This window comes from Phascolarctos cinereus, unplaced genomic scaffold (genome assembly GCF_003287225.1).
Source record: "Phascolarctos cinereus isolate Bilbo 61053 unplaced genomic scaffold, phaCin_HiC Scaffold_2;HRSCAF=192, whole genome shotgun sequence".
Classification (NCBI taxonomy): Eukaryota; Metazoa; Chordata; class Mammalia; order Diprotodontia; family Phascolarctidae; genus Phascolarctos; species Phascolarctos cinereus.
In genome coordinates, this window is record NW_027555625.1 from 150,910,619 (window position 1) to 150,926,336 (window position 15,718).

Consider the following 15,718-nt stretch of genomic DNA (forward strand, 5'->3'; position numbering starts at 1 on the left):
AACTCAATATAAGTTATACATGTGCAGTTACGCAAAACACTTCCATAGTAGACATATTGTGAAAAACTAACTCTATTTCCCTTAATCCTATCCTGCCCTCCCATTTATTCTATGCTTTCTTTTGACCCTGTCTCTCCTCAGAAGTGTTTGCTTCCGATTACCCCCTTTCCCAACCTGCCCTCCTATCACCCCCCCTGCTCTCTTGTCCCCTTCTCCCCCTATTTTCCTGTAGGGTAAGACGGATTTCCATACCCAACTGAATGTATATGTTATTGCCTCTGTAAGCCAAATCCTATGAGAATAAGATTCACTCATTCCCTCTAACCTTCCCTTGTTTCCCCTCCACTGTAAAAGACTTTTCTGTTTTTTTTTGTGAGATAATTTACCCCATTCTACCTCTCCCTTTCTTCTTTTCTGAGTATAATCTTCTCTCATCCCTTAATTTTATTCTCCAGATATGACCCCTTCATCTTCAACTCACCCTGTGCCCTCTATCTATCTATCTATCTATCTATACATACATACATATAATTTTTTTCTTCCAACTACCCTAATACTGACAAAGGTCTCATGAGTTATAAATATCATCTTTCCATGCAGGAATATAAACAGTTCAATCTTAATAAGTCTTTTATGATTTCTCTTTCCTGTTTACCTTTTCATGTTCCACTTGAGTCCTGTATTTGAAAGTCAAATTTTCTGTTCAGCTCTGATCTTTTCATCAAGAATGCTTGAAAGTCCTCTATTTCACTGAATGACCATTTTTTCCCCTGAAGGATTATACTCAGTTTTGCAGGGTAGGTGATTCTTGGTTGTAATCCTATCTCCTTTGCCCTCCAGAATATTATATTCCATGCCCTGCAATCCTTTAACGTAGAAACTGCTAAATCTTGGGTTATCCTGATTTTGTTTCCACAGTACTTGAATTGTTTCCTTCTGGCAGCTTGTAATATTTTCTCCTTGACCTGGGAACTCTGGAATTTGGCTACAATATTCCTAGGAGTTTTCCTTTGGGGATCTCTTTCAGAAGGAGATTGGTAGATTCTTTCAATTTCTATTTTGCCCTCTGGTTCTAATATATCAGGGCAGTTTTCCTTGATAATTTTTTTTCTCTCTTTTTTTTTTTAAATTGATGAGGCATTTGGGGTTAAGTGACTTGCCCAGGGTCACACAGCTAGTAAAAGTTATGTGTCTGAGGCCGGATTTGAACTCAGGTCCTCCTGAATCCAGGGCTGGTGCTCTATCTACTGCGCCACCTAGCTGCCCTGATAATTTCTTGAAAGATGATGTCTAGGCTGTTTTTTTGATCATGGCTTTCAGATAGTCCAGTAATTTTTAAGTTCTCTCTCCTGGATCTATTTTCCAGGTTAGTTGTTTTTTCAAATGAGATATTTCACATTGTTTTCTATTTTTTTCATTCTTTTGGATTTGTTTTACAGTGTCTTGATTTCTCATAAGGTCACTAGCTTCCAATTGCTCTATACTAAATTTTAAGGAAGTATTTTCTTCAGTAAGCTTTTGGACTTCCTTTTCCATTTGGCCAATTTTCCTTTTTAGGGCATTCTTCTCCTCATTGGCTTTTCCCCATTTGGGTTAGGCTATTTTTTAAGGTGTTATTTTCTTCAATATTTTTTTGGGTCTCCTTTAGCAAGCTGTTGACTTGTTTTTCATGATTTTCTTGCATCACTCTCAGTTTTTCCTCTACTTCCCTTACTTCTCAAAATCCCTTTTGAGCTCTTCCAAGGCCTGGGAATGATTCATATTTTTTTGGAGGCTTTGGATGTAGGAGCTTTGACTTTGTTGTCTTCTTCTGGTTGTATATTTTGATCTTCTTTGTCACCAAAGTAAGATAATATAGTCTGACTCTTTTTGTGCTGCTTGCTCATGATCCCAGCCAATTACTTGAGTTTTAAACTCTTTGTTAAGGTAAGAGTCTGCTTCCAATGTGGAGAATGCACTGTCCCAAGCTTGGGGGTTTGTATAGCTGTTTTCAGCGATACTTGTAGGAGCCTGTACATTTTCAGTACTTCCAAGGTGGTATGATAAGGGGTGAGGTGTTTACTCCTTTCCTGGCCTGTGCTCTGGTCTATTAGTGACCACAAGTACTCCTTTCTGTCCTATAACTGTGAAGAGGGTTTACTTTCCAAAGCCACTACAAGCTCCACCACACCAGCACTCCTCCTCACCCCAGGACTGCCTCCCAGAACTGTGACCCAGATCCAAGCACGGGCAAAGCAAGAGATTCCTGCCTCAGCACTGGCAAATCACTCTCTGATCAGCCACTGGATTTCCCCTTAGTCTGTGGGCCAGAAGCTCAGGAGGCAGCTGCCCCAACACCCAGGGCCACGCACTTGGGGAACTAGAGCTGAGACCCTGTGTTCCTCTCTCAGCACCGTAGAAACAGACTTTTCCCACTGACCTTCTAAGTTGTCTTTGGCATTCCTGGATTGAGGAGTCTGGCAACTGCCACAACTGCAGGCGATTCAGTCCTCTGAGGCCCGCTCCAGTTTTGCTGCAGCCTGCGCACCCAACGCCGGACTACGCTCTTCTACCAGTCCAGCGTGATACACCTTTCTGATCAACCACCCAGGTTGTCTTGGGCTGGAAATTTGTTTCACTCTGTCTTTTTGTGGGTTCTACTTTAGAATTTGTTTTGAGCCATTTTTATAGGTATTTGGAGGGGTTTGGGGGACAGCTCAAGCAAGTCACTGCTTTCACTCCACCATTTTGGCTCCGCCCACAAGAACATTTATCCCCGGGACAGTGAGGGGAGTTGGGCACCTGAGCTGGGGAAGCTGAGGGAACCTCTGCTGATAAGGAACGCCAGACCCAGCTGTGCTACACAGACATGGGTCTTGGTGAGAAGGAACAGCACATGCCAGGTGAATGCAGAAGCAGTGGGGCAGGGCCATTGCTGGCTTTGGGCACTCACTGGAGGCTGGAGGTCTTGATTCCAGTCCCAGGCCAGAGGGAGAACCGAAGGAGGATCTGAGGCCAGAGGAACCATCCCCTGTACTCCAGGGCTAGAGGTGACTATAAAAAATAAGCTGCTACAAAAACCCAAAAACCAAAAAACAAAAAAAGAAAAAAGAAGGCAAAGGAGAAAGAATTCAGCATAGAAAGTTACTATGGGAATAGAGAAGACTGAGATTCATCTTCAGAGGAGGATACTAAAGCAAAGAAACCCTCTTCTGTCCCAAAGAGTAATGTCAAATGGTCCCCTGTCCAAAAAGAATTCATAGAAGAACTTAAAAAAGACTTTAAAAACCAAATGAGAGAGACTGAGGAAAAACTCAAAGAAAAAATAAGAACAATCCAAGAAAAACAATTAGATTATCAAATGAAAGTCAACCAATTAGAAAAGGAGATCCAGAATCTTAAGGAAGAAAATGACTCCTTGAAAATCAGAATTGGGCAAGGGGAAGCCTTCTCATAAGGGGAAGAAAAGTCATAAGAGACCAAGAAATAATAAGACAAAATATAAAGAATGAAAAAATAGAAGAGAATATGAAACATCTCATAAGAAAAACAACTGATCTGGAGAACAGATCAAGAAGAGAAAACATAAGAATAATCAAGCTACCTGAAAGCTATGATTAAAAAAAGAATCTTGATATAATAATGCAAGAAATAATTAAAGAAAATTGTCCTGAAGTATTGCAACAAGAGGGAAAAGTTGAAATAGAAAAAATCCACCAATCACCACCTGAAAAAGATCCTATGAGGAAAATCCACAGGAATATCATAGTCAAATTCTGAAACCCCTAACTCAAGGATAAAATATTATGAGTAACAAGAAAAAAACAATTTAAATATGGCGGTGCCACAATTAGAATCACACAAGACCTAGCAGTGATGACACTAAAAGACTGCAGATCTTGGAACATTATATATCAAAGAGCAAAAGAATTGAGGTTCTGGCTGAAAACATCATATCCAGCAAAGCTAAGCATAATCCTGAATGAAAAAAAAACCCCATGGATATTTAATGAATTGTCAGACTTTCAGGATTTTGTTAAAAAAAACAAACAAACAACCTGAACTTAATAGAAAATTTGATATACAAGAGCCAAGAGAAATATAAGGTACATACCAAAGACTAATTACAAGAGACTCAGTAAAGACTGACTGTTTACCTTTTTTATGAGGAAATATAAAAGGTTTGTGTAAGATTGTTAGCAGTAATTGGGTAGTTCATAAGGAAGATTGGGGTAGACCTAAGTAGGACATGATTTTAAAAAGTAAAGCCATTTAGGAACAGCTAAAAAGAGTAATTATCTTATACAAGTGAGGTGTGAGAGGAAGAACCAACACAGAGGAATTAGATGGGAGAGGAAGGCTGATAGTTCTGGAAACCTACTTTCATCAGAAATGGGTTGGGGGAATACTACATATATATCTAGAAGAGTATTAAAGTCTTCTAAATTCAGAAAGAAATAAAATGCTAAATAAGATAAAATAGGGCAGGGGAGAGGATGAGAGAGGGATCCTTTTTAGAAGTTTTTTCTTTTTTTTAAAATTTTTAACATATGTTTTTAAAACTTTGGGTGACAGATTTTCTTCCTTCCTCCCTCCCCACCCACCCTCACTGAAAAGGCAAGCATCTCGATACAGGTTATAGATGCACAGTCATATAAAACCCTTCCATAGTAGTCCTTTTGTGAAAAACTAAGTATATTTCCCTTCATCCTATCCTATCTCCCATTTATTCTATTCTCTCTTTTGACCCTGTCCCTCCTCCAAAGTGTTTGCTTTTGATTATCCCCTCCCCCAATCTGCCCTTCCCTCTATCAACCCCCTGCTCTCTTGTCCCTTTCCTCCCTTATTTTCCTGTAGGGTAAGATAGATTTCCACACCGCATTGTGTATGTTATTCAGGAGGGCTCTTTAGAGGGGAAGGTGAGGGAATAGGTTAAAGGGGGAGGTTAAGTAATAGGAAGGCAAGGTAGTGGGAAGATGTATAGGAGCCAGGAGGGATAGGAAATAAGAGATGTGCACAAACAAAATAAAGATGAGGAGTAGAATTTGTTAGGGAAAAAGGAGCAAGGGTGGTAATCATGATCTTGTACAAAGTTAAGGCTAAAAGACTGTTTAAAACAATTAGACAGTATAAGGTTGGAATATTGCTGTGGTGTAGGAAATGACGAGTTGGTGGATTTGGAAAAATATGGAAAGACTTGGACTTAGAAAGAAAGAGGTTCTCTACCCTCAGAGAAACAGAGAACAAATAAGTAGAATACAATCTTACACAGATGCATATGAATATATATGCCTATATATGAGTATGATTATAGATATCTAAGTATATGTATGTGTAAGTGTATGTATGTACAGGTATATGTATGAATATGTACACATGTATATTTTTGTGTATATATGTTTATATATATGTGTAAATATATGTATATGTGTCTATATACACATACACATAATATATAATATGTATGACATATGTGTCCATGTATATGTGAAGGAGGAAGGAGGAAAAAAGCAAAGTAAAAAGTGCACAGCAAAGAATAAAAGAAAACTTACAAGGAAGCAAAGAAAAGATGGACAGCTCTCAGAACAATGCATAGTATTTATTATATGGGATTTCTTGAAATGGAAATTTATTGCTGTATACTTTGAAGCCTCTCTCCTGTTCAACATGTTGTGCACATGGAAATGCTTTCCCCCCCTTATTTTGTATTTAAGTTTAAAATTAAAAAAAATTTACAAAAAAACCTCAAAACAAATCACTAGGTACTTTCTTATTAACCATCCTGCCTCTATCTCAGGATACAGTTTTCTCTTAGCCATGTTTGTTCTGTTCTTTTAGGGTCTGAACAGACTTTTCTTTAACAGACAAAAGCAAAACAGAGATTAAGTTCAGCTTTATTTTTTGCTTTTTTTTTTTTTATTATCTCTAATCAGCACAGTGTCTCCTAACAATGGGTGTGCCTCTTTCCATTCTTCTTACTCTAAGCATATCTTTTAAAACCCTCTTTCATTGTCCCGGTTTTTTTTTTTTAGAAATCTCAACTTTCTGAACTTCAGTCCTCTTAAAACTCTTGAAGTCCCATGCCAATTCCATTGTATTTGTCCTTATGTAGCTATGCTTCCCTCTTTAGTACTTACTTTGACAAATCTATGACTTTATTGATGTGGGAGGTCACTCCACAGGTACATTCAGACTTTCTCATTCTATGCAATTCTTGTCTATGGTTTTCCATAAATCTCCCAGAGAAGCTACTCAAAGTATTGAAGGCTTCTGTTTCCTTTTAATATTTCATGGATACCAGGGTAACACTTCATCTATCAGTTTTTACTTATTCTTGCTACATTTTTGGATCACCTTCTTTTTTGGTCTTTTATATCCCCAGTGATGTACTTAGCCATATTAAAAAATCTACTTACATCCATAATACATCTTTCTATTGTGCTTTGTGTCCTTAAAATTCTGATTTCTTTTGAGGTCAAAACATTTAATGATTCACAGTCACACAGCATCATCAGGAGAATAGTGTTATCAAATAGATGGGTTTTGATGTCTAGAATAAGTTTGGGATTAGAAATACCACACAGTTTCCCGTGTTCAATCCAGCCCCAAATCTTTAATTTAATTTAACTCTGGGCCTAGTTCATTTTCCACTCATAATACCTGTCCAAGATAGAAATATTGAAGGACTAATTCAGACTGTTCATCCAATTGTATGCCATAATTTGGACAATAGATATTTCTTATCCACTTGGCTCTTTCCTTGTAAATTACAAGGCTGATCTCTTCTGAATGTGACTCTCACTGAGGAGACCTGCTGCTTATAATATCATCTGTAAATAAGAACATCTTTTTTTTTTTTAGGCAATTGGGGTTAAGTGACTTGCCCAGGGTCACACAGCTAGTAAGTGTCAAGTGTTTGGTCTGAGGCCATATTTGAACTCAGGTCCTCCTGACTTCAGGGCCAGTGCTCTATCTGTGCCACCTAGCTGCTCCTAAATAAGAACATCTTGAAAATTTTCTTATCTCTAATCCCTTCTACTTGGATTCTGCATAAAACTTCCCTCCCCAGCACTGGTGAACACCTTTGGCAATCAATTAATCAATAAACATTTATTACAGAACCACTACGTGCCAGACACAGTGCTAGGCAAACACGTATCTCCTTATTTTATTCCTCACTTCATACTCAGAGGCTCCCTGATAAAAATTATACACAGTTGGCATCTTTCATGGATTCTTGCATGACATTAAAAACTGTGCAGGAGGAACCTTGTTGGAGAGAAGCCTTTAAACTATTTTGTCCTAATCAGTTGGTCAATAAACATTTATTAAGTGCCTACTGTGTGCCAGGCACTATGCTAAGTGCTAGGGATAAAAAGAAAGGCAAAAGACAGTCCCTGCCCTCCAGGAGCTTGCAGTCCAATGGAGAAGACAACACACAAATAATTATTTACAAACAAGTAATATACAGGACAAATTAGATATAATTAAAAGAGGGAAGGCAGTAGAATTAGGAGGGATTGGGAAAGGTTTACTGTAGAGGTAGGATTTAAACTGCAACTTGAAAGGAAGCCAGGAGGTGGAGATGAGGAGGGAAGACATTCTATGCATGGGGCACAGCCAGTGAAAATGCCCAGTGTCTTGTTTGAGGAACAGCAAGGAGGCTGGTGTGCTGGATGGAAGAGAGAGAGAGAGAGAGTATGTGTGTGTGTGTGTGTGTGCACGCATGTGTATGTGAGGTCAGTTAGGTGTAAGAAGACTGGAAAGATGGGGGTGGATCTAGGTTTTGAAAGCCAAAAAAGGATTTTTATATTTGATCTCGAAGGTGATAGGGAGTCATGGAGTTGAGCAGGAGAGTGACTTGGTGAGACTTGTACTTTGTGAAGATCACTTTGGCAGCTGAGTAGGGGATAGACTGGAGTGGAAAGAGACCTGTGGCGAGGAGACGTGCTGGCAGGCTATTGTACTAGTCCAGGTGTGAGGTGTTGAGAGCCTACACCATCATGGTGGTGGCAGGTCAGAGGAGAAAAGGAGCCATATACTACAGACGGCATGGAGATAAAATCAATAGGCTTTGGCAACAGATTGGATATGGGGGGTGAGAAATAGTGAAGTGTAGAGGCTAGATTTCAAGCCTGGGTGACTGGGAGGCTGGTGGTTCACTTGGCAGTAATGAGGAAGTTTGGAAGTGGTGAGGGAAGGGTTTTGAGGGAAAGATAATCAGTTCTGTTTTGAACATGTTGAGTTAAAGATATGTAGGATAGAGACTCACACAGCTAATTAAGTGTCTGAGGCAAGATTTGAACTCAGGCCTTTCTGAGTCCAACAGCTAGTCTACTATGCCACCAAGCTGCCCCTTGCTCACTGATTTTGGGGTCTACATGAATACTAGTCTCCTGGTATAAAAAGGCTTTGGTTGTGTTGTGATCTGCATCAAGGAAGTACTCACACTGATGAAATCATCAATTCTTTCAGTAATCACAATAAGTGAAAGTAAGTGTAGTTACTGATGTCTTTTGGTCATTTTTTTTGGGGGGGGTAATAGTATCCTACACTACTTTTTCCATTTTTATGTAATCTCCTCTTTGAGACATCTTGAAAACTGAATTCTGAGTGTCTTAAAATTATTTCTCACATAAATTTCTTCTGTCTGTATTTGGTCAAATCCAGCTGCTCTTGCTAACTAACTTTATCTAAAGTGGACATTTCTACTTCCTTACATAGTACATTAGGAACTGAGGAGGCCAAATGCGGAGGTTTCACTGTCATCAGTGATGACAAAAATTGCTATAGACATTTAAGCTGGGTCTCATGCCAACCTTTCTAGAGGTTTATCTTCCCCTTTACTATGTTTCCCTATTTTTTTAAGGTTAAAATGACATGAAACCTTCTTTCATTCTCCTTTATGTAATATACAAATAAGTGTATACTTGGTTGTCATGTCTTACCACTTGGCAAAGAGATCAAGTATTTTCTGGCTGAGGTGTGTTCTGGGTTTTTTGCTCCTTGTTTAGGTAATTTCTTTTACAGTGGATAATTTAAGAAATTATGATCATCAGAATTAACTTTATTTATATATCCATTACCCATTTTTCAAAGTCAATAGTTGGTTTAAGATGTTAATGTTGTCCAGAAATCCTATCTAATCTTTGTGACTCTTAACCAGATATCTATTCCCTAGGCACATCACCCTTTGCCCTGTCATTTCCCCATATGGGGAATATTCTCTATCTCAAACTTTCCAAGCTAGGGAACTTTCAGTTCCCTAGCTTGTGGGCAACTCCACGCCTGTGACATCAGGGGTGAGAAACCTTTCAGAATCACCTCTATGGAATATCTCATCCCTGTCTATAACATACCTGAGCTGCTCTGAGGCAAGGAGTGAAGATGGGACAGAATCCCAGAGAGAAGTTGGAATGGTGTTTGTTAAGTCTGAGGTACCATCTTCCAAAAGGTCCTTGTAGATTCCCTCCTCCTGCCTTGGACTGAAGATCCAAGCATCCCTAGCTGTATCCCTTTTCTAACTTTGGAGTGTCAGAGAAGTGTGTGTGTGTTTTCTTCTCTAGTTTTGCAAAACTCAGCTTTCCCCCAATTAGGGGTGTGTGTGTGTGTGTGTAGAATGCAATCCTACAACTTTTCACTTTTAGATTCTGTTTCCCTCTGTGCTCCCTTGAGTGTCTTTAGTTAAGTAACATGGCATTTCCTTCAATGCACCAAATAAGATGGCCTACTAATTTAACATTGACTGACTTGTCTAATTCTTCTGATAAGCCAGTTCTTTTTCTGGGGGTGGTGGTGTCTCAGAAAAGGACCCTTACAGCTGCATAAGAACTTGTAATTGCATTTTGTCTTGTCATTTTTGTTCATTCATCAATTTTGGCACTAATACATGTGCTATTTTCAGCTGATAATATACATACAGACTGCACGCAGAAAACTAACTTTGAAATGACTTCCACGTCAGTAACCAATCATTCATTCCCCCTTTGTTTACAGCGAATCCATTTCACTTTTCGTTATGTTTTTCTGGGATCATCATGCACATCAAGTACCTTCCACACTCACAGTGTTAATGGTATACAAGTGGGGAGGCTTTCTTAGCCCTAATATATACTTTCCACACAGTCCCCACCCTAGTTTAGGCCGTAATAACCTTTTCCCTGAACTAGTACAACAGTCTTCTAATTGCCTCAAATCCTCAAATCTCCTTGCCTTAAGCCTTTCCCCTCTTCAATCCATCTTCCACGTAGCCACCAAAGTGGTTTTTCTAAAGGTCTGTTGTTACCTTCCTTCCCCTCATTAATAAGCTCCAATTGCTCCCTTTTACCTCTACCAATATGAACTCCTCTGTATGGCATTTAGAGCTCTTCTCAACCTGGTTTCATCCTACCTTTCCATACTTATTATATATAACTCCCCTCCTCATGCTCTATTGCCTACCAATACTACCCTTACCATTCCTTAATGAGACAATTCATCTCCTCTCTGTGACACTGCAGTGTTCCATGATGGGAATATACTCTTCCATCTCTCTCTCTTTTGAAATCTGTAGCTCCTTCCAGCCTTCGCTCAATCATCACCTTCTGCTTGAGGTCCTTCCTGTCCCCCCAACATCTAGTACTTTCCCATGTAGGTTTACCTTGTATCTGCTTTGTTTTTTGTATATACCCATATATGTACATATGGTCTTCCTCATTAGAAGGTAAACTCCCTGAAGGGCAGAGGTTGTTCTTTTTTTCTTGAAGTGGCGGGTAGCTGCAAAGGACAGAAAGCCATACTGCATTTTTATGGCTTTCTGTGGTCAAAGAAGTCATTATCTATTGGCTAATCCTGTGGTGATGAGCCTCTCCACGCTTGGTTAAGCTAGTCCTTGGACAACAGACTACAACTAAGATTGTCAACAAAGACCTTTGACCTTAGTAGTACTTGGCAGAGCTTATACACTGCTACCATAGCCTCTAAGAGCCTGTTACTTCCATACTACGATGAGGTATTGAAGTAATTTTCTTTGTACCCTTTAAAAAATCTGAGATCAGAGAGCTGTCTGTGCAACCACATTTATTTAGGTGCCTCCTCTCTTTGTCCCTTCATTGTATCATTTGTTATAGTTGTGCTGTCAAAAGTTAATTTTTAATACACATCCTAAGAGCCTAACTTTTCTCTGAACTTTCCCGTTTGTTTTTCTAATATCTAGGTCACATAGTTGAGCATGAATTATTCTTCCCTGGCTATTAAGAACTTTAAGATGATGGCAATTTTTTAATGATAACATGGTATAGTGCAAAGAAGGCTGGACTTGAGCTGTACTTGTGTGAGATTCCTCCTTTGCCCCTTTCTAGATGACTGACCTCGAATATTACTAAGCTTCTCTAAGCTTCAAAGGAAGATGCTAAAGGGGAATGATTTTTGTGTTGTTTAGTTGTTTTTCAGTTGTGTCCAACTCTTCGTGACCCCATTTAGAAGTTTTCTTGGCAAAAACTGTAGTGGTTTGCCATTTCCTTTCCTGGGTCATTTTGCACAGGAAACTGAGGCAAACAGAGTTAAGTGGCTTGCCACGGGTCATATAGCTAATAAGTGTCCGAGGCCAGATTTGAACTCAGAAAGATGGGTCTTCCCAATTCCAAGCCCAGTGCTCTATCCATTGTGCCACCTAGCTGCCAAAATGGGCATAACAATACTTTCAAAACTTACACTTCGGGAAAACCTACACTTCAAGGGTATGCTGAGGGTCAATGTAAGTTTCATTTCACCAATCATTTCTCTAGCGGAGAGAATAAAGTCTAAAGTTGCATTTCTCTTCATTGTTATAGTAGTCAGGCAAATTAAAGGCAGATTTATCAAATGCCTACCTTTTAGCAGAATGAAATTTCTACTAGAGGCCTAATACTTAAGGTCTCATACCAATATATTCTGGCTCTCTGCCAATTTCAGAAAAGCAGCAATCACACGAAAATTTGGCCAGGTGATTTATAGCATACTCTACTAACAATACAATTCCCATTTTCTTTCCTTTTATTTTAACCTAGGCGCTCTGTCCTTATGCTTTCAGATTTGTAGAGTTTATATAGCAATTTTTACTTCTTCCAAGTGCTTTTTACAGATATAATTTTATTTGATAAATGCTTATTAATAAGCATCTAGCATATACTTTTATCTTTATAGAAAATCTGAGATAATTTCGAGTAGACTGACTCAGTGTTCTCATCTGTAAATGGGGGATAACAAGTGAAAGGACTTGCTGACATCAAACAGCTAGTTAGCAGCAGAGTCGGGACCAGAGCTCCCAAGCTCTATTGGCTGTCAACATGGAGTCCTTCCCTTCTTTGGACTATTGCCACTCACTGGAACTCCCCTCCCTATGTCTCCTGCACCACGGGCATAGCTCATTCATGAGGAAAGAAGGGAATATACATTTGTAGAGTGCCTACTATGTGCCACACACTGTGCCAAGCACTTTAAATATATTATCTCATTTGGTCCTCACAACCATTGTGGGAGGTAAGTTCTGTTATTATCCTCATTTTACATCCAAGAAAACTGAGTTTGACAGAGGTTAAGTGACTTGCCCAGGGTCCCAGAGCTAATAAGTGTCTGAGGCCACATACGAACCCCAATATTCCTGACTCTAAGTCCAGTACTCTCTCCACTGTGCCATCCAGCTGCTTCTAACTCCTAAGAGTTGTTTTACTGATGACAAGATTAATTAGACTTGACATTTAATGATGGTACCTTTTAAAGTCTGTTCACAGATCCTTTTTGCATCCTCACTCATCAAGCACACACAGAGTTAAAGATGACAGTTGTAAGCTTTTTTTTTTAATTTTGGGGAACACATATAACATTTAGCTGTTTCAAGTATTTACGGGCACAGATGGTTTTTAAGAAATGACTGATGAGTACCTAAACGGTGTTTTGGCAGAACAAGAACAGTGTCTCCTCCACCATAAACTCTAGGTAGCCGATACACAGAGACAGCACCATGGAGGTAGTTTACAGTCAGACATTTGGAGATCACTGAGGTGAGTTAGTACCTAATACTAGTAATAGTAGGACCTAATACTAGTAATATTAGTACTAGTATTAGTACCTAAAATGCCACTGCATGTCCATAAATATCCTACAGTCTGTCTGTAATTTCAAGAAGAGTGGAGAGGAAATTCTGGGAACTTGAGTCCAGTTTCAGATGGAACAGAAAAACTTTCACAAAGTTAGTGTTTGATGCTTCAAAACATTTCCCTTGATCTCCTTATAGCACTGACGCTGTTCCAGTTACCAACCCTGCTTGGCTGCAGACCTGGCTCAATGCAGCAATACATTCATTTGGATGAGGAAGACAATGCCCAGAGGAGGGGGAAAGGACACTCAGAAAGCCTGAAAACTTAGTGATTCTTCAAGTGAAGAAATTTTGGGAAAAAAAACCCCAAAACCAAAAATAAATGTATTTATATCCATTAACACTCATAATTATGCCCATCATTTAGTTTTTTGTAGCCAGTGGCACATAAGATGAGCATGCAATTCTACCATTTTCTACAGTGTCTTCCCTGGAGATAGGATAAGTGTTTGCAATCACAGTGACAACTCTTCTAGTGAAGAAAGAATTACATCCAAAACCAAACCTTGTAAGCATTTAGCAGGGCTGGTCTCTGGAAAAATTGAATTTGAATATACATAAAGAGATAAACATTTTCAATTCTAAGGTTCTCTATAGACTACCCTTAGGGTTAGTCTATCCTACTGGGGCTTAATTTTCATTTTGTCAACTCAAAGGGAAAACAAAACCCACCAAGTTGTATGTTATCTCTTCACCAACTTCTCCAAGTAGTAGATGGAGAAGTTAAGGTCACTATGGAAGCAAGCAGGTAGGAACAGAAGTATGGGATAGAAATAACCCACGTGCCAGGAGAGAGGGGCTTTACAGTTCTAGAAATGCTGAAAAACATGGGGATCTGTCAGTGTTCTCCTTTTCACAACTTTCTAGCCAGTTGTGAAGGGGCCTGTCATCTACTGATTGAAGAAAACTGGCCTACGCTTACTCACATCACTCTTCTGTCCACATAAAACTAGTAAGAGATGAAATAATCCCTCAAGTAAATGAAAAGAATCTAGGTCACTCATGCTCCTCTAGAAGAGCTACAGAAGTCTGCCTTGCCATCAGGTATGGGTTGTATGAACACTGAACAAGTGATACACCTTCAAAATTGGACCGAAAATGCAATCTGGATTGAGTAAGACAAAGCAGTCTATTGTCCACACAGTAACGTCCATGTAGGTGTTCCAACAGTTAGCACTGCAAAGGCAACACAATGTACCAATAGAAACTGTCCAAAACATAAATAGTGAAGTCTCTGTTAAAAATCAGATAATAAATTAAGATTTAATTAACACAAGTGGGAAATGTTTACTTGGCTGTTCACCAAACTGCTCCCAAATGCTGTTCAATAGAAGATGGAGTCAAATAAATTCCACAAAGGTGTCGGGTTCTCATGGAGACTGTAGCAATTCCTGTGGAAAAAATTCCAGAGTAATATCACTGACCCCTCATTAAGGTGCTCAAGGGCTCTGCTCAAAAAAGGCTTGGCAATGTTCTCTGAAATAAGGCTCATATGAAGGTCTCAGGCACTATGAGACTTTGTTCTGTTGTCTGTTGAGTGAATCAATGTAGTGAAAAGTGGCTCCCAGAGCCCAACTGGTTTCGATGTCATCAATTTTCCGAGCCAGCTTAAAAAGAAAAAAAAAAGAGAGAAAAAGACTTATGTTAAAGAGTGTGGATAAAGATCATGTTTAAAAGAAAATGGTTAAAGGTCATGTTTGTTTGTTTGTTTCTTTTCTGGCTAGGCCAATGGGGTTAAGTGACTTGCCCAAGGTCACACAGCTAGTAAGTGTTATGTGTCTGAGGACGGATTTGAACTCAGGTCCTCCTGACTCCAGGGCCGGTGCTCTATCCACTGTGCCACCTTGCTTCCCCAGTTAAAGATCAGGGTTAAAAAAATGTGGTATAGTGGACAGAGTGCTGGATTTGGTGTCATGAAGACCCAGGTTCAAATCCCACTTCTGACATTTGCTAGCTGGCACAATCCTGGGCAAACCATTTAATTTTTCTTAGCCTCATTTTCCTCATTTGTAAAATGGGCTTTTGAAGTCTCTTCTGGATCTAAATTGTTCACTGGAATCGATGCTAAAATAGGATATATACAAGACAGTCACATCTGATTTCTACCAATCAACACATCCTAACTGATAAGGGATATTAAAAAGTCAGATACTGGAAATGGAATAGCTCTAAAGTATGATTTGATCACTTCACTATGTAGCTTAGTCTGACTTGTTTTCTTTTAACAAACTACCACTAGTCCATTTGAAAAGTTTATCCATCGAGTAAGATTTAATTTAAAAAAAGTTTATACATCAAAAAGTTATAACTTTATTAAGTTTTATTTCCTCTTTTACAAAAGAAAACTATGTAAAATATACTTAACTATGCATATGATATGACCAGGTCATCTTGAAAGTACTCCTATTAGTATGAATTCCTTGGAGTTTTAAATTCTTGGCATGGTCAGAATTTAATATTACTATAACACTTAAAAGTCCTTTTGAGTTCTTGTAGCTATTGGCTTTTTTGAATGAAATTTATGTTAGTATCCCTTTCAAACTATCATAATAATTTCTTTTCTTTTCTTTTTCTTTTTTTTAAGGATAGGCAATGGGGTTAAGTGAAAATGGTTAAAGGTCATGT

The 15,718-nt window shown here is 38.9% G+C and overlaps 1 protein-coding gene across 1 annotated transcript in view; it reads right to left on the reverse strand.

Annotated features, from left to right (window-relative positions):
- Positions 1–12,773: 12,773 nt before the first annotated feature.
- ENTPD6 (ectonucleoside triphosphate diphosphohydrolase 6) overlaps positions 12,774–15,718 on the reverse strand; it is a 37,755-nt gene continuing 34,810 nt past the window's right edge. The window contains 1 exon segment of the mRNA XM_020987316.2: positions 12,774–14,700. Coding sequence (XP_020842975.1) covers positions 14,602–14,700 — 99 coding nt within the window. The 3' untranslated portion in view covers positions 12,774–14,601.